The sequence below is a fragment of the Phoca vitulina genome, unplaced genomic scaffold (genome assembly GCF_004348235.1).
Source record: "Phoca vitulina isolate PV1807 unplaced genomic scaffold, GSC_HSeal_1.0 scaffold19, whole genome shotgun sequence".
Taxonomy (NCBI): domain Eukaryota; kingdom Metazoa; phylum Chordata; class Mammalia; order Carnivora; family Phocidae; genus Phoca; species Phoca vitulina.
In genome coordinates this window covers 16,649,010-16,674,595 of record NW_022589722.1, presented here as the reverse complement: position 1 = coordinate 16,674,595, position 25,586 = coordinate 16,649,010, and the positions used below count along the sequence as shown (strand labels likewise).

At 40.0% G+C, this 25,586-nt stretch overlaps 1 protein-coding gene across 2 annotated transcripts in view; it reads left to right on the top strand.

Moving 5' to 3' along the window:
• Positions 1-22,705, top strand: part of CUNH12orf42 (chromosome unknown C12orf42 homolog) — a 142,040-nt gene extending 119,335 nt beyond the window's left edge. For both annotated transcript variants that reach the window (XM_032416877.1, XM_032416876.1), the window contains exons 3-4: positions 18,407-18,778; positions 22,257-22,705. In XM_032416877.1, the coding sequence (XP_032272768.1) occupies positions 18,407-18,778; positions 22,257-22,705 (821 nt within the window). The remainder of the gene's footprint in view (positions 1-18,406; positions 18,779-22,256) is intronic.
• Positions 22,706-25,586: the final 2,881 nt, after the last annotated feature.

Genomic DNA, 25,586 nt, shown 5'->3' with positions numbered 1-25,586 from the left:
AACATTCTAAAGTAGAGGCACCAGGAAAGGCATGGAACCTGGGTGGGAACAAGCTTGGAGTGGTCAAGAAGCTGGAGTGGAGTTAAAAAGATGGAGTGTGGGAAGGTATGTAGGCAGAGAGGTTAAGAGGTGGACAGATTGGGTAAGGTCCTGTGACCATCATAAGACATTTTTATTTTTATTTTGTAAGTGCAATGGGAAGCAATTGGAAAGGTTTGAGTGAGGAAATTAACAGGATCTGATTTTAACTTTTATTTTTTATTTTATTTTTATTTTTTTTGAAGATTTTATTTATTTATTTGACAGAGAGAGACAAAGCGAGAGAGGGAACACAAGCAGGGGGAATGGAAGAAGCAGGTTTCCTGCAGAGCAGGGAGCCTGATGCGGGGCTCGATCCCAGGACCCTGGGATCATGACCTGAGCCGAAGGCAGACACTTAACGACTGAGCCAACCAGGCGCCCCTCGATTTAACTTTTAAAAGGACCCTTCTGGTGGCTCTATCGAGAATAAACTGAAGAGCATGAGAATGAACACTAGACTGTGGTTGTGAGGCCATTAACAAAGTTTTGGTTCCTGCCTTTGACAATCTGTTCTTGTCTTGCTGGTCTTTTTCCAGTTTTTTTTTAAGAGCACCACAGAATAATTGTGAAAGAATATGGGCTCTGAAGCCAAATGGCCTTGGGTTTGAATCCCAACTCTGTCAATTACTATCTGTGGGACTTTGGCCAAGATTCTTAACTACCCTGGGCCTTGTTTTCTTAATTTGAATAGGATGAGGGTCGTAATTATACCTACCTCATCAAGTTGTTGTGGGGCATTAAATTAGTTAATATAAGTAAAATGTTTTGAATGGTTCCTGGCCCATCATGAGCATCCAGTAAATGTTAGATACTATTACTATTGAGCACAACATCCTCTTTCTTGCCTTAGGACACTATGGTCCATTTTCCTCTTCCATCAGGTTAATGTATGCTCATCCTTCGTGCTTTGAGTTGTCACAGGAAGCCTTTTCTATCACTTTCACCACATCCTCCTGGGCAAAATGAGTCACAAGACCAGCCCAGATTAAGGGATGGGAAAACACACTCTATCTTGAGATGGGGCAAAGTCACACTGCAGAGGAAGGGTGGAGAATTAGGGCCATTTTTGCAATCTACAACCAGAGAAACCAAGAGAACTAATGTCAAAAGCTGCCAAAACGCACCCTTTCAGTCACCTCAGTACCCAAAGGACCCTGTCTCAAGACAGTTTCTGCGTCCTATTGCGACCTTCCACCTTGGTGTTGCAAGACTCCACTCTTGTTGTCCAGAGTGCTGACTCTTCTCTTGGCCATATTTGCTGCCTTCTAAATGGAAACGTTGCCAACAGCAGTCTGGGTGCATGAGTGAGTGGGATGGAGGAGGGGGGGAGAACCTATGCTCCAACAGCCACATGCTCCTTGGGCTGCATACTGAGTCCTCAATGGAGAACACTCGGGTTTGATGCCAGATCTGAACGGCTCAGGGCCATGGGCCTTGAGGTCTATAAACATCAGATGCTTTTAATGCTGCCTTTCTTGCTTTGCCTCGGGAGCAGTCGCTCAAAGAGGGAGTCCCTCCCTCTGCCCATGAATGAGGCCTGCCTGCCAACACCAATTCCAGCTGTGAACATGTAATCAGCTCTTCTATGGCCCCAAAAGGGGAGTCCCAGAGGCCTAAATTTAATTTTCATGCATATTTGTCTTCTCCCTCCACTTTATGCAAACACTATTTTGTCGCCAACACAGGCGCCAACTGTTTTGTTTGGATAATTGCTCGAAGTCAACCCCAAACTACAGGGAGCTCCCTTTTTCAGAAAGCACATTTTGGTTAATTTTCGGTTAAGCAAATGATATCTTCCTTCAGCTCTTCCTTCAGGGTTTCGGCGATGATTTCTGTAAACATTTTATTCATTCTGAAGCAGTTTGACACCAGCGTCAGGTTTATTCTCCTCTATCCTGGGTCGGTAGGAATGAGCAAAGAAAACAGGAGCTCGGCAGCCCCGCGGATCATCTGCTACTGCTGTTTTTCTTTCAAATAATTCGCTATTCATCTTGCCACAATCAGCTGGTCCTAGAGTGGCTGTAATAACCCAAGTGGAGGTTTGTGGCCATAATAGGGAGGAGGGGAGAGAGAAAAATGAACTCTTGTAAAACAAAGATCTTATTTTTATGGAAATGAATAGAAACTCTGAAGTAAGGATGAGACATATGGAAAAGCATAAAATATGAACAGAACGTTTTAAAATAGAAGGTCCTCAGAAATGCTCCATATGGCCCAGCAGTATTTAAGGTAACAGAAAACAGTTCATGTTGCAGCTGCAAGTGTTCATTCCTGGGGTTCAGGACTCAGTTCACAAAACTGTACTCTTCAATTTGTCTTGAAGAATGCTTTCTTTGTCTAGCTCCTGGGGCTAATTCTCTTAGGGTTAGGGGGAGAGTTAAATGAGTAAGTTATTAAGACCGACAATTTTAATTAATTGTATTTCATTCTTAATGAAGGGATAAATTACTCATAAATGATCTCTCCTCCTACCTTACTTAATAATCAATAGTTATGAAATAGTTATGAAAACTTCATGCAGTTTTAGAGCCTCTTTAGAGCTTAGGGGATCTACATATTAGAGCGTAGTAACAACACAGGACTCATAATGGAAACATCATTCTAAAAAAACGACACAGGACATTCAAATGGCATCTCCTAAAAGCACAGTTCATATACACCATTAATGCTAGTCCATGATTACTATCTATCTGAAGAGTCAACCAACAAAAATCACACATTTTACTGAGGATTTTCTGATTTTTGCCATGGTATTAAAAATGACTTGGGAAAATCAGTGTGAACATCAAATGAGTTTTGTTATTTAGAATTCTCCATAGATAATATGCATCTCAATATCCGTTTTGCCCTGCAGAGAGTGAAGGGAAGATTTAATTCACCAAATATGAAACTAAGTCATGTTGAATGCTTGCATCATAATATGTCATATGCCAGCCTTACCGTAGGAAAGCGTTCCTTTTTAATATCCTGGGCTAGGGTGTGACTCAAATCTTTGGATACTGGCTTTGTTTCTTCATGATGTCCATCTTAAATTTGAATGCAGAAAATGAGATAGAAGGAAACCGGAACATAATAAGAAAATGAAGGAATCTATTTTTGTTTGTTCAATAAGACCTTTTTATTTTTCTGACAGCATCAAAAGTCTCATTCTTACTTTTCTTTCCTTTAAGTTTGTAAATTCTGCCAGAACATTTACCATGCCATTGTAGTGCCATTCGTTTCTCATTTTACTTTGTCTGCACAATCCTGATCAACTAATTTCATTTTTCTGCGGCTAAACGATTTTTTTTTTTTGGCTGAATTGACTGGATGTTTGGCTTTGTGTAGACACAGCCTCACTGTAAGTTGGCCCCCTAATTCAATAATTCACCATGAAGACTGGTTTTCATCCTTAGTGTGTTGAACAGGCATCTAATCAACCATTAATTTCCTTTTTGTTGGATGAACATAGTAACTATTTCTTTCCTTCTGATGAGAAACAGAGGCAGAGAGGATTAGGGGTTGCCCTAAGTCAGAAAAGGAGGTTGAAGAATTCAGCCTCAGGAATCCGTACAGTATTCAGGAGTGATGTGGTAGAGAAAGGCCAGAATTTGGGGGGAAAAAGAGATGGAGAAGAACTAATGGGTAGGTGCACCTATGTGGTGCTAGACATGGCACTCAGCACTTTAAATCAAGCCAGAAGGTTCTTTTACTGAAGAGTTGGACAACCTTGGACAAGTCTCTTAGATTCTCTAAACCTATTTTTTTATCGTCCTAGCGTGAAACAAATCGAGTGGAACTGAGCAATATTTTATTTTTTTATAATGCATAATTGTAATATTTCCAATGACAAATGTGAAATTATGCATATCTTTACTTAGTACCTTGTCATTTTCATTCTTGTCTTTTGAACTTATTAAGAGGTGGTAAGAAATTTTACCATATTTATGAGGATGAAAAGTCTTCATTACTTACCTAAGTAACTTTGTTATAAACACTCCATTTATTTAAGAGAAATAACAGATGAGCCTAATAGCGTTCTTACGAATTTAGACACTTGTGGTAGAGACCAATTCAAACTTAAAAAAAAGTGCAGCTACAGTTAACATAATACAATAATATTGACTAGTTTTGGGGTACCTGGGTGGTTCAGTTGGTTAAGTGTCTACTTTTGTTTCAGGGGTCCCCCAAATCCTGGGGTCCTGGGATCGAGCCTTGTGTCAGGCTCCCTGCTTGGCGGGGAGTCTGCTTCTCCCTCTCCCTTTGACCCTCCCTCTGCTCCGGTTCTCATTCTCTCAAATAAATAAATAAAATCTTTAAAAAAATATATTGACCAGTTTTATTAAAGCTATTTGAGTAGACATCATGGATATATGTCTGAATTACATTGATCTTACTTATCTAAAGTAAATGGGATTTGGGCTGAAGCCTCAGGGATGATCTGAACCAGGGACTATGAGAGCTTCTAGGACCCTCCATCTCATGCCCCTCATTCTTCCTGCATGTCACCTTTATTTCTTCAGAGTAGCTTCTTCAATGAGGACTGAAAATATGGTCTCCAATAACTCACAGTTCATATTTCAGAGCATCTCTTTCTGGAAAGGAATAGAGATGTGGTCTCTTAGGTCCTAAGAACAAAAATATATTGAAAGAATCTGATTGTCCAAGCTTGAGTCAGTTGCACAAAACCGTGTAAGGGAGTGTGGTACCATCTTGAGTGATTTTCCCATTGTAACTGAAAGGAAGAATATAATAATAAGGAAACTCTCCTTTAAACTACTTTGAGTCATAGGATCATTAGCCTGAAGAAAGTGTGTGTGTGTGTGTGTGTGTGCACAGACAGAATAAAACATGATTACTAAAGTTTAATAAAGCATTGACAAAAGAAATTCTTTTTTTAGAATTTGCTTAAATACTTAGAATGGTTACTTTTGTATGTTAATGCATTTATTTAGAAAACCTTTCCTGAACTCTCACAGAGTGCTACATGCTAGGCACTGGGCTGGATTCAGAGAAGTATAAAAATGCAGATTCTTTCCTCAATTAATTTACAACTTTTTTGTTAAAAAAAGGGCATACTCACCTAAGACTTTAAATTTTTTTAAATTTTTTATTTATTTGGATTATTTTAGAGAGGGAGAGGTGGGGAAGGGACAGAGGGAGAGAGAGAATCTTAAGCAGGCTCCATGCCTAGTGTGGAGCCTGACCCAGGGCTTAATCTCACAACCCTGAGGTCATGACCGGAACTGAAATCAAGAGTCAAATGCTTAATCAACAGAGCCACCCAGGCGCCGTCTTACCTAAGACTTTTAATTACAATGTGGTTAGTGTCCAGTGAGAATACAGGAAGAACTAGAACCACTTACCCTGAGGGTTGGGCAAGTGTTATGAACATGAGCAGCAGGGGAAGACTTCATAAAAGGAATGGTACTTACCCTGGGCCTTGAAGACTAATAGGATGTAGACGGTAGACAACATTTCACATGGAGGATGTTCTAAGTGGAGTCAATATACAGGGGTGGAAAGAGGACTCAAAGCCAAGGCAAGTGGCTGTTTCAAAACACCTTCCTGATATATTATATACAAAATTATTTTGCCTAGAAAATGCCCTTTTCAAAGATAGTTCAAAAGTTGGCTTCCTTTTATCCCTTATCTGGTTATGCCTTGTTCTGAAATAATAGAATATGAATTTGTGAGGCTGTATTGTAGTTAGTTGGTGTCTTGTCTATAGTATAATAAAAGTAAATTGTTCCAATGTTGAATCCTTCCTTAATATGCATGAGAATTTCTTTTATTTAACAGAAACTTATTATAGGTCAAGAGGTGATGAATTGAGACTTTGATCCTGTTTTATTATTGAAAGTTACGATTTATGTATAAAAATTTATGGAGTACCTGCAATGATGAAATTGACATATCTTGTCTCTCTCCTCACGGAGCTTGGAGTAATTTTGAAGACAGGATAATTCGATAAGCAATTTCAAGTGTTGATTGTTATGATAAAACAAGTCCAAGGAACTATGAGAATATGCAGCAGAAGGAGCTAAGCAGTTCAGAGTTTAGGGAAAAGAACAAGAAACGGAGAGGAGTAGAAATTGTTCAGAGGTACAGGGTCTGTGGAAGATATGCCACATAGAAAGAAAATGTCTGAATGTCAGGAGATAGTATTGAAAGTATGATGTATCCAAGGAACTAAAAAGAACTCTCCTTTCTTTTTTTTTTTAATTTTTATTTTTTTATTATGTTATGTTAATCACCATACATCATTAGTTTTTGATGTAGTGTTCCATGATTCATTGTTTGCGTATAACACCCAGTGCTCCATGCAGTACGTGCCCTCTTTAATACCCATCCTTTCTCTTTCCATTTCTCGTCTCTCCCTTCTGACCCACACCATGACTATGACTAAGGTCAGAGTGACCCAGCTGAGAGATACATGCTTATTCACTAATCTTTCTCTTGCTTATATTCTTTTCAGATTTCTTAAGTTGAAATAAATTCCAACTCTTTTCAAGATGGTGCTTAATAACCAGAACCCCATATTTCTAATATTGAACATAAAACTGGTTCTGACCAAGATTGTCAAATAAGGAAGCTTGCCGTCTGCTCTTGGGTTTCGTAATAAATGCATGTGATACAATTTAGCTTTGCTTAGTTCTGCCATCACGCTTCACTTTGGATAGCCTTTACCCAAAACTCAGAGTTGTCAATAGACCCAGATGTTTGAGTTCTTTTGTACCAACTGTATTAAATCTCACTGATAGAAATTCCATGGGCTTGTTGGTCTCTACTATTAAGAAGACCATTCAAGACTCTGAGATGTTAAAATAAGTGATTTCTCTTTTCAGTGTGGAAGGTTATTCCTGTCAAGAGGAGATGCCATTTGGTCTAATGATTACATGTTATTAAATTAATATTTTAATTGGGTTGCCTGGTTATTCTAACCCCCTATGGCCTCGAGGTATATTCCTTCAAGATGATCTCTCACCATAATGTCTGCAGCTGATTCAAAGAAGTGAAAGGATATTTGTTAAAAGAGGAGATCATCACTCAAGATCATTTGCCTCCTTGGTGTCAGCCATCAGGCTAATACATTTATTTGGACAACAGTAGGTTCTGACAGAACTTAAAAAGTTCTCTTTCTTGGTTGTGAAATATGATGGATGTGCCATACTGGTGACCTTTACACAAGGCCACATGTTAATATTCAGGACCTCCCTTTTGTTGGCCTCAAACAATGGCTGTCATTAAGAAAGCTTGGTTTGCCAATATGCCCTCTGTTAGGATGCTGAACCACTCCTGATTGGTCACCAGGAAGTATCATGTGCCTTTGATGGAAATGACATGGAAGATGTATGGTCAAAGTGCTGTGCTCAGCACCACTGCTGTGCAGGGGAGAAAACCACTATGACCCAAATAGCCCTGCGCTCAAACAATGTCGCACCAACCAAAGACAACATATTGGGAAGAAAAATGCTTGTAAACTGCGTGTGTTGGAAGATGTATTGGCCAGACGGCCATAGGGCAATCTTTGAACTATTGAAATCTTTAGAAATATTGTTTGGTTCTGAAACAATACTTACAAACCTAATTAATCAAGCATAGATGGTTTATTTTCAGGCTTTCCACAGTGTGTTGCTTTAATGCAAGAATAGGGTCTGTTGGGTTCTTTTTGCTGTTTCACAGAGGCACGCAGAAACTCAGCATGGGCATTCATGTTCATACAAGTTGAAGCTCTAAATTTCAAAATAATATCTACATAGATCTCTGGTGATCCCTTCAACAAAGGCCGGGGTTGGGGGTAGCCTGGATTCCTTTTTCAATTGTTCCTGATTCTATGTGTGACTTTTTTTTCACCCTTCTCCTTCATTTTATTTGTCAGAATCAGAATCACTTATTCACAGAATCGTTGAAGAAAGATAATTTCTATTGCAATCTCTAGTTTGAGGGGAAAACACTTTTGCGTTTTTGTTTTTTTTTAACAGAATACCTACCATGAAGTGTTGCTTTCCTGAACATGTATTACTGAATGGTATGATTTAAAATATTTTCCAGTCTTAGTATCACATTTTAAAAAGGTCATTGAGAAACTGCACATCCTCCAGGGGAAGGTTGGGAGATGTGAAAAACATTTCATATAAAAAGCTAAGGTGCCATCTGGAGTGATAGCACAGGCAGGTAGCACAAGCCTTTGTGTCTCAAGCAAGTCGTGGCTGAAATAAACTAATCACTCAAATGAAAGAATTGTCCAAGTCCTTAGTTGCATGCAAAATAGTGCTGGGCCAGAGTTTTAGCAAGACATGAAATATTACACTGGGTCATGGCAGTTGAATGGCATGAGTACAATCCCCGAGGGTCAACTCCTGGTTATTTATTTAGAGGCAGGTTATCAACTTGGTAGATTATCCAAGTGCTCCCCACTGCGTCCTTCAGGGCTAATGTCACTATTCACCAGCTGGTTAGACTACGAAGGGCAGGAGAAGGAAAAGGGGCTGAAACTCAACCCATGATTATAAAGCTTGTAAGCAAAGCAGATGAAAGATTTGGTGGGAAGAGAGATGCTCAAGCTCATTATTTATCAGGAAAACATACAGATTAAAACTGCAGTAGCAGTACTGTTTTATACCTGCCAGAATGGCCAAATTGAAAAACATAATCAAGTAATAATAGCAAGTGTTGGCAATGCTGTGGGACAATAAGAAGCTTTATACACTGCTAGTGGGAATGTAAATTGGTAAAAACACTTGGAAAACAGTGGGTATTGTATATTAAGGTGGAAGATGTGCTTACCCTATGACTTGGCTATCCCACTTCTAGAGAAACTAGTGTACATGGAACAGGAGTTGTGTGCAAAAATGTTTGCGGCAGCCTTGTTTGTAATATTAAAAAACAAAACAAAACTGGACTTCACTCACACACCCATCAATAAGAAAATGGATGAATAAGTACTGGATATTTATATAATGAAATTGCGTTGGTCTTTGGCTACTTGTTTTCTTTAAACTATGTGTATATGTCATGCATACTCTTGTAGGCATATTAAGTTGTAAAATATGAAATTGCCTATATTTGACCATTTTTGTCCTACAATATAGCAATTTCATATGGTAACATAATGTTTCAAAAACAGATATAGAAAAAAATGTTCAGTGTAGTTAAAAAATACTCAGAGACTCATAGGACTGGAGGCCTGAGAATAGGGCTAGAGAATAATTAGGAGATCATGTTATTTCATCTATAGATGAGGAAACCAGGGTCTGGAAATGTTCATTCAATGAATCCACTAGAAACCGAGTGTGCTGGTTCTTAAATTATACTCTGTTTGAAAGAATCTACAGTCTAACTATAGATCCAGTCCACTTCTATGTCCCTAGGCTGGAAAGTTTCTGCGATTCTGTGTACTTAAAACTGAGTAAGGCTGTTGTATCATGGGGAAGAAGTAGTGTTATGGGAGGATGGTGAGGTATGTTTGAATGCTCTTCAGTTACCTTCTGATGCGTAGTGAGAGGCTGACTCTGTGTGTCCTTTTACTAGTGTGATATCAGGAGAAGAAACAACACTCTCATAGAAGGCAGGGACAGGCACCCTCACACTTCACAGAGTACCTGAGCTATTACAGGTACTTGCATCTCTAGTGGCCACTTAATTCTCCCACACCTATGGTAGACATCAGCAACTTCCCTATGAACCAAGACACAGCCATGGAACTCCTCTTTAAAAATCGATGCCGCTTCCAATTTGGGCTCTTGGTGTTTGAGATGAAACTTGTTTGCCCTTTTTGGTAGGGGACAAGGCACTAGAGTTGGGATGGTGATTGTGGTGAACTGAGCAATGTGGACCAATCCCAAAGGAAAGAGAAGGGAAGTGGTTACTCTCAGACAAGTCTGCAGAAAGGGAGGATGGAGGGTGATGTGCACATGGAGAAAGGTAATGTTATAACGCTGACGAGCGTCCATCGGAGGGGTGAGAGATTCATTCATTCGTTTTTTCCAAAAGAAGTTTCTGAGCATGAACTTCTTGCTTAGTGTTTGAGATAATGTGGAGAATGATTCAGAGATGGTACTTGCCCTCATAGAGCTTACATTCTAGTCAGGAAGATTGGAATAATCTTGTAAACAATTACATATATAAAATGTTATTGTAATATATTGAATAAAAATAGAGACATGATGGAGGTCAGGAAGCCATTTGAGAATGAAATGGAGGAGTAAGCTTCTTTTAGAAGCAGTTACCTTTTAGATTAAAAATAAAAAAATAAAGATTTTACTTATTCTTCTCTGAGTCCTTTCTTTCTTTATGTAGATCTGAATTTATGACCTCTATTATTTTACTTCTCCTTGAGAACTTGTTTTAACATTTCTTGTAAGGCAGGTCTGTAGACAATAAATTTTCTCCACTTTTTTAAAAAAGATTTTGTTTATTTATTTGAGAGAGAGAGAGAGAGAGAACAAGTGGGGGGAGGGAAGAAGCAGGGAGAAGCAGACTCCTCACTGAGCAGGGAGCTCAACTCAGGACTTGATCCCAGGACCCCTGATCATGACCTGAGATGGAGGCAGATGCTTAACTGACTGACCCACCCAGCCACTCCACATTTTTATTATTGTTTGAGAAAGTATTTCTCCTTAAGTGTTGAAATGTAATTTTGCTGGATATAGAACTCTAGGTTGGTGTTTTGGTTTTTTTTTTTCTTCCAATACTTTGTAAATATTTCATTCCACTCTCTTCTTGCTTGTAGTTTCTGATGAGAAATCCACTTTAATTCTTATCCTTATTCTTCTAAAAGGTGCTCCCTGCCTCTTCCCACCACTGATTCTTTCAAGATCTTCTCTTTGTGTTTGGATTTCTGCAGTTTGAACATGATATGCCTAGGTGTAATTTTTTTTCTTTTTGGCATTTATCTTGCTTAATGTTCTTTGAGCAGCCTGGATCTATGGTTTGGTGTCTGTCATTAATTTTAGAAAGTTCTCAGCCATTATTACTTCAAATATTTCTTTTGCCCCATTCTCTCTCTTTTCTTCTTCCAAAAAGGATGGGTATCTTGTATCTTATAAAATTGTCCCACAGTTCTTGTATGTTCTGTTCTTTTTTTTAATTTTTAATTTTAATTTTTTCCCCAATCCTTTCTCTCTGTATTTTAGTTCAGAAGTCCTTACTGACCTATCTTCATGCTCACTCTTTCCTTGACCATGTTCAGTGTACTGATGAGCCCATTGAAGACATTCTTCATTTCTGTTACAGTGTATTATATTTATAGCATTTCTTTTTTGTTGTATTTTTATTGTATTTCATTTTTTAATAAAAAACTGTATATATTTAAACTGTACAACATGATGATTTGATACACACACACATATATAGTGAAATGATTACTACTATAAAGCTAATTAACATGTCATCTCCTTACATAATTACCATTTTTTTGGTGTGTGATGAGAGCACCTGAAATCTACTCTCAGCAAATTTCCAGGATTCAGTACAGTATTATTAACTATAGTTACCATGCTGCACATTAGATCTCTAGATTTATTCATCCTATATAACTGTAACTTTGTACCCTTTGACTAACATCTCATTTCCCCCACCTTCCTGTCCCTACTAACTAGTGTTCTGCTCTCTGCTTCTATGTGTTCAGCTTTGTTGGATTCCACATATAAGTGAAATCAAGTAGCATTTCTTTTTGATTCTTTGAGTTTCCATCTTTCTGCTTACCTTACTTATGTGCTCTTTCTTGTTGTGTGCTTTCTCTATTACAGCCTTTAGCATATTAATCATAGTTATTTTAAATTCCTTCTCTGATAATTCCAACATCAGTGTAATATCTGAGTCTGGTTCTTAGGCTTTGTTTTGTCTCTTCAGCTGTGTTTCTTCTTGCCTTTTGGCATGCCTCACAATGTTTTGTTGAAGGCCAATCTTGATATATGAGGAAATAGGAACTGAGATAAAGAGATCCTTGGTGGTGATAGGTATTTATGTGAATCTGGCTAGGTGTTGCGTTGTGTTTAATGTTTATTGTAGCTGTAGGTGTCAGAGGCTTCATATTTCCTCCATTTTCATGCTTTTGTCTACTGTCTGGACTTTGGCTTTCCCTAACTATTCTTCCTCAAAGAGAGTCTTCATCTTCAGCTTTTTCAGCTATAATACGCTAGAGACCTAGTTGTGTGATGATAAGGTGTGGGTGGGGAGAAACAATTTATGATCTTATGATTAAATCTCAGTCTTTTAATGAGTCTGTGTTTCTGGGCTCTGACCTTAACAAGTATTTCTTGGTTTTTCTTTTATCTCCCTATGTGAGAAAAGATGGCTAAATGGGGCTGTAGTGGGAAAAATGCCTTTCCCTGGGCTGGGATAAGGCTCTGGTATGCCTTTGCTATGGAAAGTGCTCTGGGAATATTTGGCAATGACTGTTCTTCCCTTTTCTGTGTCAGAATTGTGAAAGAATCTTTCTCAGATCCTCAGCTTGAGAAACTGGGGTGGAGGACTGTGAGCAGGATTCTTCTAAGGCAAAACCCACTGAAGTATAGAGACCCTCTAAAACTGCATCCCGAAGGAGCTTCTCGCTTTCAAGCTACTCTACACTTAGCCTCCAACAATTCATCAAAATTACCATTTAAATGATCCTACCAGTTTATGGCTTCAGAGGCTTTTACTCTAGGTAAACAGACCTTGGTTTGAGTCTTTGGATTCACCTGTCTCTAGATTGTGGGGTGCCAGTTTGTCCTGCAAACTCAGTTCTCTGATGGGTCCAAGTAAAGTTGTTGATTTTTAGTTTGTTTAGCTCTTTCTTGTTGCAAGGATAGGAATGTCAATTTCCAAGCTGTTTCCATGTTGGAGCTGAAACTGGAAGTCCATTTCTTATATTTTCCCCCATTTTTGTTATCATTATCCCCATTTTACAGATGAGACAGATCCAACATAGACTCTTTAGCGTGTAACTGCTATACAAAACTACCATGCACATCCAAGTTGTGATCACTTCTCACTTGGCTGACTGCCAACTGCCTTCTGACCGGCTTCCATTCTTGTCCCCTTCTGCCCACTTTCCCTTAGAGAGCTTTCCAAAGGTATGTGCTGCTGTCATCACTCATCTACGTGAAACCTTCAGGAGCTTTCCATTGCACATTGTGCAGTTCCCAGACCTCGCCTGCCCCTTCGCTCCTGCTCTCTTCCATTCAGCCACTGGGACTAGCAGTCTTGGGAACACAACGCAGTCCTTGTCAGGCTGGAATGCTCTTTTCCCTACTCCTGAACAACTAAGTCCTTTTCGGCCTTTAAGTCAGTCTCAGAGTCAATGTTACCGTCATGGATCTCTACCCATGTTTCTCTGTCTCAGCCCCTTGAATTTTCCCTGCCTTCACTCACCATAGTTTGTAACTCTGCTTAGTTGTGACCTATTTTTGGCATCTTCCCCAGGAGCTTGCAAGCTCCATGAAGGCAGGGGCCACATTTGCTTTAGTCTGTTGCACCCCCAGGGCCAAATACAGGGCAAAACACACAAGTAGGCATTTGATAAATATTTTTGAATAAATAAAATGAGGCAAACTCAAGATGGGTGGAGAAGATACTATTTTCCACTTGAGTCCTTATTACTGAAAGAGGCCATTCAGGAGCTATAGAGGGAGAGGAGAAGGAACATTTTCAACAACAACAACAATAATAATAACAGCTAAGGCTTGCTGAGTACTTCCTGTGTGCCAGGTACTGCTTTGAGCCCTTGTTTATTAATTTACTTACGCTGCATTTGAACCCTGTCTAGTAGGTATTATGATTATTGCCATTTTATGAGTGAGGAAACTAAGAGGGCAATTGAGCAACTTGGTCCTAGTAACACAGCCAGGAAGGGGTAAGAGAGATTTGGCTCAAGGAGTCTGGGTGCAGAACTTGCACACTTGGTCTTTAAGCTCTACCACTGTTCAGGGCTTGTTGCACTGCAACCTCTTTCTGTAGACTCAAACCCATTGGCTTACAAAGGACTCTCACTCCACAGCTAGGAGAAATGGTGAGAAGTGGCAGATTCCATTAAACTCCACGGTGTGGTTAAGAATCCTTTTAAAGAGTATATTGGAGTTTTCAATATTAATCAAAGACCTATTAAAGGGTTGTGTTTGATTTTATATGCAGGAGGTGACATCAATTAGCTTTAGCTCCTATTTGTGCTGACAGTCAAGGGCAAAATGAGCTTTGGGGAATTAATTGTCTCTGGGTTTTAGTTCTTCTTCCAGGATAGTTGCCTCTGGTCCTCCCATAACATGAACATGCTAGTTAGAAGCCCAAGAAAGTGAAGAGACAGAGTGGGGATACAAACATAGGAGTCATATATTGAGGGATAGCTGCCAGGCATGGGCGCAAAGGGGTGCTGCACCATGCCTGCTGGTATCATAGAGGGGCAGAAAGTGCAGGAGTTAAATGACTAGAAAATGAATAAAATGAATAAATCAGAATCTGTCATGACTTATCATGAACTATTTTGCTGCTCAAGAGAAAGATAAATTGCTTCTGTGGAAGACATTCAGCTCTGAGTCTTATTTTATTGTACCTTGAAATCTCCTGTCTGCCACAATATTACTTTCAATGAAATTAGCAACAGATGGAAGACCCGAGCTGCAAGATGACAGGCAGAGTCGCCTACACATGAAAAGAACTTGCAAAACTGGGATAATGGGAAGTTTTTTTTTTTAAGCAAACAACACACCCACAAAACAAGGGCCTCAACTAGTGAGAAAAGTTGGAGGGGTGGCTGGGGGAGCCTCGAGAATGTGGGCTTTCCTGGGGGTGAATTCCAGTTATTGGGCCATAGGCAGATGCCCTGTCTTCTTTGGCACATTGGAAGCCCTGCTGAGAGCATTGACTACAGCCCAAAGCATGGACCCCAGGACAGTGTCAGACCTGTGGTCAGGTGCCACAGCTTGTTAGCTGTTTCTGTGCGCACTTCTATCCCTCCCGTCATCAAACCCAGTTCCCGTAGTTTGCTCTGGCAACCTGGCATTGATTGTGGAGTAGAAAAACAAAATCCCCTTAAAATCTAAGACATGGGTCCCCACCCCAGCTTTTGTGATGCTTGGTTAGTGGTATGGACAAGGTGCTTACTCGCTGACGTCAGTTTTCTCCTCAGAAAAATGAGGAAGCAAAAGGGTTGTTGTTAGGCTCAAGGGGGATTACTGATGGGAAAAGAAATAAGATGTAAAGGAGATACAAGCTGTAAAGTGATACAGAGTGCTGGTTTCTGAAATGAAGACTTGTCCATAGAGAGATAATACTCTGAGGAGAAAGACACCATTGATTTCATGCTTCAGCATGTTTGTGATTGCTTAGACTAACTCATAGTTATAACAGTACCTGAAATTTCCTATGAGTGAATTAGACAAGTGTTTCCCTGAACACTCATTATAATCCCCATGGGGCTTACAAACCACAGGTCCTGGGGTCCTGGGACCATGTATCTGTATTTTTCAAAGCGTGCTGGGTATTGGCTAATGCACAGCCAGGATTGGAAAATACTGCATTAGATTTAAGAGATGTGTGACCTAATAAAGAAATCATGAGCAGGGGATTTTGGCTAAAATTCTGTCACTATCTTCGTGGGGAAATTTGAAAACTTTTTAAAAAAGACTGGAAACCATTGGAGATTGCAAAATGCCCTTCCATTTGCCACAGTCTCTGGTTGTTTAATGCTAAAACAACTGGTTGTTCTATTCAATTCAGGCAACCTGGTAATTGTATCATAAAGGAAACTTGAAATTCACTCCGGTGTCCCTGAGACTGAGAGGCTCTGGATTGCCGTGCTGAAGTCCATTTTGCTATAAATCAGCTGGTCAATTTAGTCTCAAAATGATCCATTCTGTTGGCCTGGGTAACATTTTGTCATTGGAGAAGTACCTAGTATCTGATAGGAGCTCAGTAAATATTGGTTGAATAACTAAATAAGCATAGTCACCATCTGTCCCAACACCATACAAGGAGGCTTTAATAATTATTCCCCATATATAGTATTACATATATCCATGTATATAATATATTTATTTTATTGCAAATACAATGTTACTTATTTGCTCTTCTAATAAGCAAGGAAATCTCTGTTGCACAGGTAGTGAGATTCAGGCTCCTAGAGGTGTTTTTTAAAAAATATTTTATTTATTTGAGAGAAAGAGAGAGAGCACGAACGGGGGAGGGGCAGAGGGAGAGGGAGAGTAGGCAGAGTAGGGAGCCCAATGCAGGACTCAATCCCAGGACTCCGGGATCATGAACTGAGCTGAAGGCAGACGTTTAACCGACTGAGCCACCCAAGCGCCCCATAGGCTCCTAGAGGTATTTAAGCAGAGATGCATGATGAGGGTGGTGGGGGCCAGCCTCAGATGATTTATAAGACCTCTTTCAACTCCTAACTTTTAGGATGTGAAGGTGCGTAAAGTGCCTTTGAAACTTCCATCCTGTTCTTGATGTTTGAACAATAGAACAAGGGCAGATCAAATGCCGCTGGTTCTAGTGCTGTAAATTTTCCTTTGGGATCAAGAGTCCCAGAGCTACCGTTATGAAAGATTCTAGATATTGCTTTGCATTTGGGAAAGCCTGATGTATTTGTGTGCCATTTTGAATTCTGGGCTTTTAAGATGAAATGAAACAATCAATTAAAATGAAAATAAAAGCTCAATCTTCCTAAAGTGTTGGTGGTAGGCAAGGCTTCTAGAACTCTAAAATTTGCTTATGCACAAAGCTTGCACATGCATTCCCATGGTGCCCAGCTGAATATTTATAAAATCATATTCTGAGATGAAGATGGTATGGAGGGAAGCAAATGATACTGTGACTTTTATAGGGCTGGCCATAGGCCAAAGATGCAAACTGATGGCCTGTGGTGATTCAGAGAGCAGATGTGTTTTGTGGAGCCCAAAGTATGTTTTTTAAAAAATTGAGTGAGTTACCAACATTGAAAAATTATAAGTTTTTACATATATAAAAATATATTTCTGCTTCTCCTGAAAATCCAGAAAAATCTGTCTACACTGGGCCTACCTGCCCTCATGGCAACGTAAGGCATGGTCTGAGAAGTGGCTGGACGTATACTCCCAGCATACCCCTCCTTGGCCCTTTCTCTCATTTCTGTTATCTGCAAGCCCCCCAGAGGCATTTGCTTTGATTCTTCCTTTTGCAGATGAGGCTGTGGTTTAGGAAGAGTGTGTCCTGGTACCTAACATGGCCAGCATCCTCTTTGCCCCTTGCCCACAGCTTGAGCACAAGGAATAGGAATCTTGCTAAGACTTGTTACGCCCTGGCACCGTTTCTGCCACACAGTAGAACTCATGCAATAGACCCCCTTCCCCTTCCCATTCCACACTTCCCACCTCCTCGTTTTTCCTCTTTTCTACCTTCTAATAAGATAGAAATCTAGGAAATCTCTGTTGCACAGGTAGTGAGATTCAGGCTCCTAGAGGTGTTTTTTAAAAAATATTTTTTTATTTTCCGAACTCCCCAAATCTGAACATCTTCCCCCCCCACCCAGCATGAAAAGGGCTGTTGTTAACTGCTCTGGGACAATTGGAACTATTGTGGATACCTGTTTCCTAGCACTGCTATAATAAAGAATCATAAACGGGATGGCTTAAAACCAAATTGTTTTCTCCCAGTTCTGGCAGCCAGAAGTCAGAAATCCAGGTGTCAGCAAGATTGGCGCCTTCTGGAGGTTCTGAAGGAGAATTCCTTTCATGTCCTTCTTTGAGCTGCTGCTGGTTGCTGTAATCCTTGGCATAGCTTGGCTTGGAAAGCCCCCCACTGCCGTCCCTGCCTCCATCATCACGTGGTGTTCTTCCTGTGCACCCATGTCTGTTTCTCCTTCCGATCAGGACGCTCGTCATATTGGATTATGGCCTCACTCTAACAACCTCAACGTGATTGCACCTGCAAAGACCCCATTTCCAAATAAGGTCACATTCACAGAATTCACAGACAGTTGGGACTTCAACATATCTTCTTGGGGGACACAACTCAACCCATTAGCCTCAAACTAGCTTTCTGACCTATAAAATGGAGGTAATAATAGCATCTGTTAGATGCTATTATTACAGTTTGTGTGAGGACTGATTGACCAACATATCTAGGCCTTCACACAGTGCTTCCAACAGAAGCATGTTCAGCCTTTTACCTCTCTTGCCATATCTTTTCCCTCCTCTACATCTCCCACTTAGGCACTCAGGTCCTTGGCTTCTTTGTCATTTCTGTTTGTTCAGTATAGAAATGTGAAACAAACAAATAATCCATATATTACCCGATTTCATTCTTTCTACCATTAATTTTGAAGGTAATATTGAAGTGCATTCTTTTAAACTAATATGTTTACCTTTTGCATTGTCTCCAGGAAAGATTCAGACTCCAGTGGCATGTAAAAGCCTGCTTTATGCCCACCCACACACCGTCCCCAGGTCTCCTGTTGTGAGTGCAGCTTCAGAAGAAGAGAGTCATGGAGAAGCCAGTTCCTCCCAGACACCATCCAAACAATTTGATGAGACCCTACTGATCCTCACTGTCAGACGAGAAATTAAGAGAGCCAGAGGAGCACCCCGTGAGGCCTGGAGCAGTCCAATTTTGGCAAAGCATGTGACAAAAAAACTTATTAGATCCCACTCAGTCACTCCTTTGCACCTGGAGGCTGCAGGCACACACATCAATAGGCACGTGAGACTTCAGAACCAGCCCTCCTGCAATTCCAGGGGAGATTCTGCCCCACTTGGTAAGGGATCACTTTGTGGTTCTTGTGTGTGTGTGTGTTTTTTAATTAATTAATTTATTTTAGAGAGAAAGAGAGAAAGAGCACAAGTGGGAGGAGCAGAGGGAGAGAATCTCAAGCAGACTCCACACTGAGCGCAGAACCTGGTATGACCCTGAGATCATGACCCAAGCTGAAACCAAGAGTCAGATGTTTAACCGACGGCACCACCCAGGGGCCCTGACTTTGTGGTTCTTAATTCCTTGTTTCTCTCTTCAATTGGTCACATTTTGTTTTTAAATTAATATAAACAGTAAAATTACTGACTCAATGGCAGATCTTATTCTAGAAGGTTCTATAAGAGCTGTATCAGTCAGTCTTGAATGGAAGTCTACTTGTTGTCAAGTATTGTTTTGGAGGAGAGAACAAGTGTGATTTGATGACAAGTAATGTGATGATTCAGGTATTGCACCAAATAATAATGATGATGACAATTATTGCTATCATGATCATTCCAGCCCTCATTTAATTAGCTCTCACCATGTGCCATACAATGTACTGAGCATTTCATATTATTTTATGAAACCCTCCCATAACACCATTAGGCAGGTAATGTCATTATCCCCATTTTACAGGTAAGGAAACTGTGAAATCATAGCACAGAATAATGTATATGACGACAAAGTGTCTCAAAATTGCTCCTAGGAGGAATGAGTAAAAATAAGGAAATGGACCAGAAGGAATGAGCTTTGAAACCAGGGACACCAGGGCTCAAATCTCTACCTTCTCCCGTTTCTGTTCAGTAGCCATGATCAGTCTTATACATGTTCTTTGAGCTCAATATTTTCATCTGCAAACTAACAACAATTAACTGCCTTGAAAAGATGTTGTAATTAGAGGATTGATATAAATGAAGTTCACTGAACACAGCAGGGACCAAACAGCAGTGGGGAAGATGGTGGTGGTGTTTATGGTGCTGTTGTTCAGACTGGAGGTAAGAATATGTGAGGAAACAATGTATATTCCAGATGCTCTAGAACTGTCATGTAGAAGGATTAGATTAATTTTACATAACTTTTTTTTGGAAAATTTTGGTAGATTTCACTTCATGTGTTTATGCAGTTTGTTGGAATTGACCAATAGAATAAAGAGACAGATTTTTACTCAATACAAAGGAGAATTTTCTTTGAACTAGAGGAGAATGTCCTGCTTGGACTAGAAGTGGCAAAGGAGGGGCTGGTAGACCTGCTACCAAAGATGCTCATTCAGAGATTGCTTCATTTCTGGGAAGCCAGGCTTGAGGATGGGATGCTGAGGATGCTGGTTGGTTAACTTTTTTTTTTTTTTTGTCTTACTATGTATAAGACAATGTGCTAAAATCTGAACATACATCTTCAGTTTTGATCCATATGGCCATTCTCTTAGACAGGAACTGCTATTTTCCCATGCTTTAGATGCAGAATCTGAAGCTCAGGGGGATTCTGTAACTTTAGAGCTGGAGCCAGGATTCAAGCCTTCTGTTTTGACTCCAGGTCAGAGTGTACCTATACTGATTTTAAACATGATGGTAACAGCTCTTGGGTATTGAGCACTTACTATTTACTAAATGCTTTACTTTTAGCATGTTCTTCTCTCAGATACTTAACTAGTTTGCTTTTTCTCTTCAAGTCTTTATTGAAATTGTCACCTATGTGTGCATTATTTTTCTACTTTGGATTTATTACCAGCTGATGCTCACTCAGTTCTTCATTTGCTTCTTTAGTCATCTACTTTCCCATCCCCACCCCCTTTCTCCACAACTAGAATTAAGCTCTGTAAGTGCAGGGACATTACTTGCTTTATGCTTCTCTGGATCTGCAGTGTCTAGAATACTGGCAGACATATAACAGACAAATCTTAATGAACGAATAAATGAATGAACAAACTTAATCCTATTAGTGACCTTGTGAAGTAAGTAATACAATCCTCATAGTTCAGGTAAGGACAAAGAGGCTTAGGCCAGGTGATGTGCCAGGATTTGAATCTACGATGGTCTGACACCAAAGCCTTGTTGATTCCATTACACCACACTCCCTAAGAGAGTGTTACAAAATGCATCATTACCGAATTGCATTCAGGGAAGGAATTCCTATTCTTTGCTTATGACAGAGCCTTGACCTGTCTTGACCTGTCTAGGTTACATTCTGTTGCTCCAAATTCCAGAACCACATCCATGTTCTCTTATGGAATTCCCTTGCACTGATTATTGATAGCAATGAATTGGTCATCTGCCATGGCTGCAAATCCAAATCAACAAATATCTATTAAGCATCTAGTTTTCAGAAAGTTAGTGTGTTTGGCATTCTGAAAGGTTTTACTTACTTGGAGATATTGAAATGCCATTCCACCTTTATTTCCAGGAAATAATTCTTATACTGAAAAATGAAAGTCACTAAGAGTTTTTCAGTGTTTGATTTGGGTATGTTGAGTATGTTGGGTATGTTGAGTGTGTAGTGGGAGATGCCCGATACATACCAGGACAGTATGTAATGAGCTAATTGAATTGCCTGGATATAGACTGGCTGTTTGACACCCGCCATAAGGAAGGTACCGTGCATTTTTAATCTCGTGCATAGTTTTTGAAATGTGAATGCCCTTGTAGATTGCTCCAAATATTCTATATATCTACATGCTATTCAAAGCCCTTTAAAACTTGTGGAAAGTGATTTAAAGCACATAAATTTTCTTACTTTACTACTGAAGAATTAGACTTTATGTAGGTCAATGGGTATAATTTCTCAGGGAAAAACTATACATAAGGAGATAAATATATATATATATATATATATATATATATATATATATATATATATATATTCTTTTACAGTATTGACCATATTGTAAAAAATCTCAACTTTTACATAAAAATTATTTGACTGGGCAAATAAAGAAAAACATCAAATTGATTATTAGTATTAGCGTGTATGTATGTATTGGGTAGATCTGGATCAGATTAATTCCCTGATTGTTTTAATTTTCAGCTGGTTGAAATTTGTAATAAAAACTTGGGTGTTTAAATTATCAGTTGGAAGTCTACATGGGCTGTGGATCCGTTTGCTTTGCCCACTCTCTAATTCCACTTTATTTTCCACTCAAATTTTTCCCTGGTTTAGTATCTGTGGCCCTATTTTCGTCACCAATTCTTCTGTTTCCCTCTCTTGAGCCGTTTTGAACAGCTTTCCTTGACATGAAAAGTATTATGAGGGTCTGTAAAAATGATTTTTTGGAGAGGGTGCTTTTAAACAACAGGAAGGGAATAGATAGCTTTTTATTTTCTTAAGGCAATGCCAGGGAAGCAGGCAAGGGGAATGTCCGGGGCTTCTCTCTCTCTCTCTTTCTCTCAGCACATTGCAAATGTTGATTTCTCACACATCCAGTTATCAGCAGAGATTTTCTGAAAGTCGCGGCAGGGCGGGTGAATTCCGCACACTTCAGGGCCCCTCCTCCCTTGTCTGCCTTCCAGGTCCCGCTGCGAGGCCTTCCACCGCCATCGGCCTCTGCAGGAAAAGCCAGACCCCTTTGGCCTCGTCGGAGGTCCCCCGGAGTTCCTCGGAGCCAGAGCTGGAGGACAGGAAGGCAGCCCCAGTAGGCGCTCAGGCGGACCCCCATCGCCAAAGCCGGCCCCGGGGCGCGCCCCTAAGTCCGGCTGGAGGAGGCGCAGTTGCCATGGCACGGGAGATGCTCCCCAAGCATCCTCATCCCCCGGGGAAAAGGGGGCCCAGGGTGGACGCCTCCCTCCACGGCAATCTGGCAGGAGCGTCCCTTCCTCTGCTCGCCGGTGCTCCCACCCATCTCCCCTCAAAGAAGTTAATCAAGGTTTGCTCTTCTCCCCCCGCCCGCCCACCCCAGCGTTTCCATACGGTTTGTTCACAGGCCCCTCCTAGGCCGGGGGTGAATGCTCACTTACACTGACCGCTGCGAGGGAATTGTCTGCGGGTGCTGCCCATCTTCAAATCAATGCCTGCCCAGAACAACAGAAAAGGCCTCAGATGTACTGGTTTCCACAGAACCATTGTTAGGCTTTTGTGAAGCAGTTTTGAACCTAATAAATAATGTCAAAAGTCTCTATTGCAGCCAAAAATGTTCCTTTTGAAGCATTTCTAATAGTATTTTTGTTCTGCGGTGTCTCCCAGTGTCACAAAGAATTTGTGTCTCACAATGGGGATGGGGTACATCGCGTGCCACTTCGCAATGTGCCTGGGGGGATTGGACCCCTTTTTGTTTTGCTCTCACAGGTAAACGGTTTCATTTGCCAACTTGAGCTTTGGTTTAAGGATGTTTTCTAAGGGCCTTTTGAATCTCTAAACAGAGTTTAGGAAAACATAATTGAATGTCTGTAATTTAATAGTTAACATGAAATTTGATTACTCCTGATGTGCCTAGGGGAATTCTTCAGACTATATTAGGGTTTTTATGTCAGAAACCTGAAGCTGGATCCTCCTTTGAGGTCCTGAAACACTTGGAACTCATTTTAATGCAAAAGAGATACTGAGTTTTCTTATTTTGGAATAAAAAAAAAAAAAAAACCACTGGAGAACCTTAGGTAACATTCTATCAAATTGGTCATTTTAGGCAATATTTTTTACTTCAGTTAATGTAGGTTCAACAGCAGCTTTTTACCATGATTTAATGCAGAGACTAATTTTAACAAATGATCTTATGTGTTTTTAGTGTAGTATTCTTTTTTTCAGCTTTGAAAGAGAAACACAAATCAACGAAACCAATACATCCATGTGTAATTTTTCATTCAAGTTCCTTGCAATTTTTTCCCCAGGCTTGGATCCAGAAAGTCCGATAAAGGGTGTTTATAAATCCTACTGCATTTTTCCCCATTCAGTTCAAATTAATATATACAGTATGCCCATATTCAAGACTTACCAGCAAGTCTACAAGTCCAAATTTAAGTCTCAAAGTTTTAATAGGAATGAAATGTTTTAACTAGTAACTGCTTAACATTTAGAAGTCTGTTTAGTCCTTTGAGGATGATTTGATTTCTTAGCATTCCCTAGGGGGTAATGCACTTTAAAGAACAACAACAACAAAAGATCCCCAAGCCTTAGAGCATTCCTTCCTCCAGACTATGATTTTATAATAAATATGTTTTTATTATTTATTTATTAACATGATTTTATTTAAGAGAACAAACAGGTTATCAGGGGTGGTTCTATAGTTCCCTGAGGGGATAGTGGCATCTGAACACTGGTGTGCACATGACAATCCTAAGTTCAACTTCATGCCATTTGGTTGGAGAGAAATGTGTGGGTAAACTCATGGCTTTATGTGAAATTTTGATGCCGGGATATTTTAATTTGCTATAATTATGAGTTAGTACGACTGATATTTTTTCAGTTACCGAGCCTATTGCTTTGCTTGAAGTGATTCTAAAACAACTAACCAGAAATCTGTAGTGGTCAATTGCAGGAGGAGGAAATGTTTTTAATATAGTAAATAGATTCTCTCATCTGTAGAAGTGCAAAATCCTGAATTTACTAAAAATACAATAGAGAAGAAGTAATTCTATTCATAATTGAGAAAGGGGATGCAAGCAAAAGATGTGAAATATGTGGCATACCATATTTTATCTTTTTAAAAAATTTATGTTTTAGAGAGAAAGCGTGTGGCGGGGGGTGGGGTGGGCAGGGTCAGAGGAAGAGAGAATCTTAAGCAGGCTCCAGCACAGCGTGGAGCCCATCCTGGACCCTGAGATCATGACATGAGCCAAAATCAAGAGTCAGATGCTTAACCCACACAGGGACCCCGATATACCGTATTTTAAAGCAGGTTCCCAAAGTGTGTTCCTTGGAACATTGGAATTAAAAGATACTTTGTGAGATGGGGAGTCTATAGATAGATATGTCTGAGGGATGTGGTCTGGCAAACTCCCTCTTAGAGAGTCACAGTAACATATTAAGAATCCCCAGAAATTACATGATAAAAAATCTGATAAACTCTGTTTAGCTTAGTGTTTTTCAATTTTATTTGATCAGGAAATCTTGATTTATTTATCTTTATCTATAATCTTGATTTATTTATGTGTTTGTCTGTGTGTGTGTGTAAAGACACACACAGACACACACATATTTTAAAAAATAGCACCTGTCTCTAGCACTAGTGTCCTATGGAACACATGTGAGAAAACTTCGCTCCAGCTCTATTCTAAATATACCAGAATTCATGTAAACTGGTAGGGTTCAAAGGAAGGATTACTTTTCAAAGGTAGTGAAGAAAGAATCAGAGCTAAAGAAAGCAACCCTTAATAAATACCTCCAGGACCCCATTCTTCCTTGGAGGAATGTAACTAGCTGTTCTGGTTATTTTTTCTCATTTTGAGTGCACCTGGTTGGGAGAAGGTTAGTCAGTCCAGCCATGACCATGTTTTTTTTTTTTTTTTTTAAAGATTTTACTTATTTATTTGACAGAGAGAGACACAGCGAGAGAGGGAACACAAACAGGGGGAGTGGGAGAGGGAGAAGCAGGCTTCCTGCAGAGGAGGGAGCCCGATGCGGGGCTCGATCCCAGGACCCTGGGATCATGACCTGAGCCGAAGGCAGACGCTTAATGACTGAGCCACCCAGGCACCCCGCAGCCATGACCATGTTTTGATAGTGATGGATGAGGAGCATTTCCAATGTGACTGTTAGAGTCATGGGCTATGGACATTCAAGTTCTTCTGAATGACGACTACTTTTGTATTAGAACTTAGACACAAATGCACCAATGTAAATGTAGTTGAATCTTTCCCAATGCCATTATTTCTGAAAACAATGCTGAATTAAACAGCCATAATTGAGGA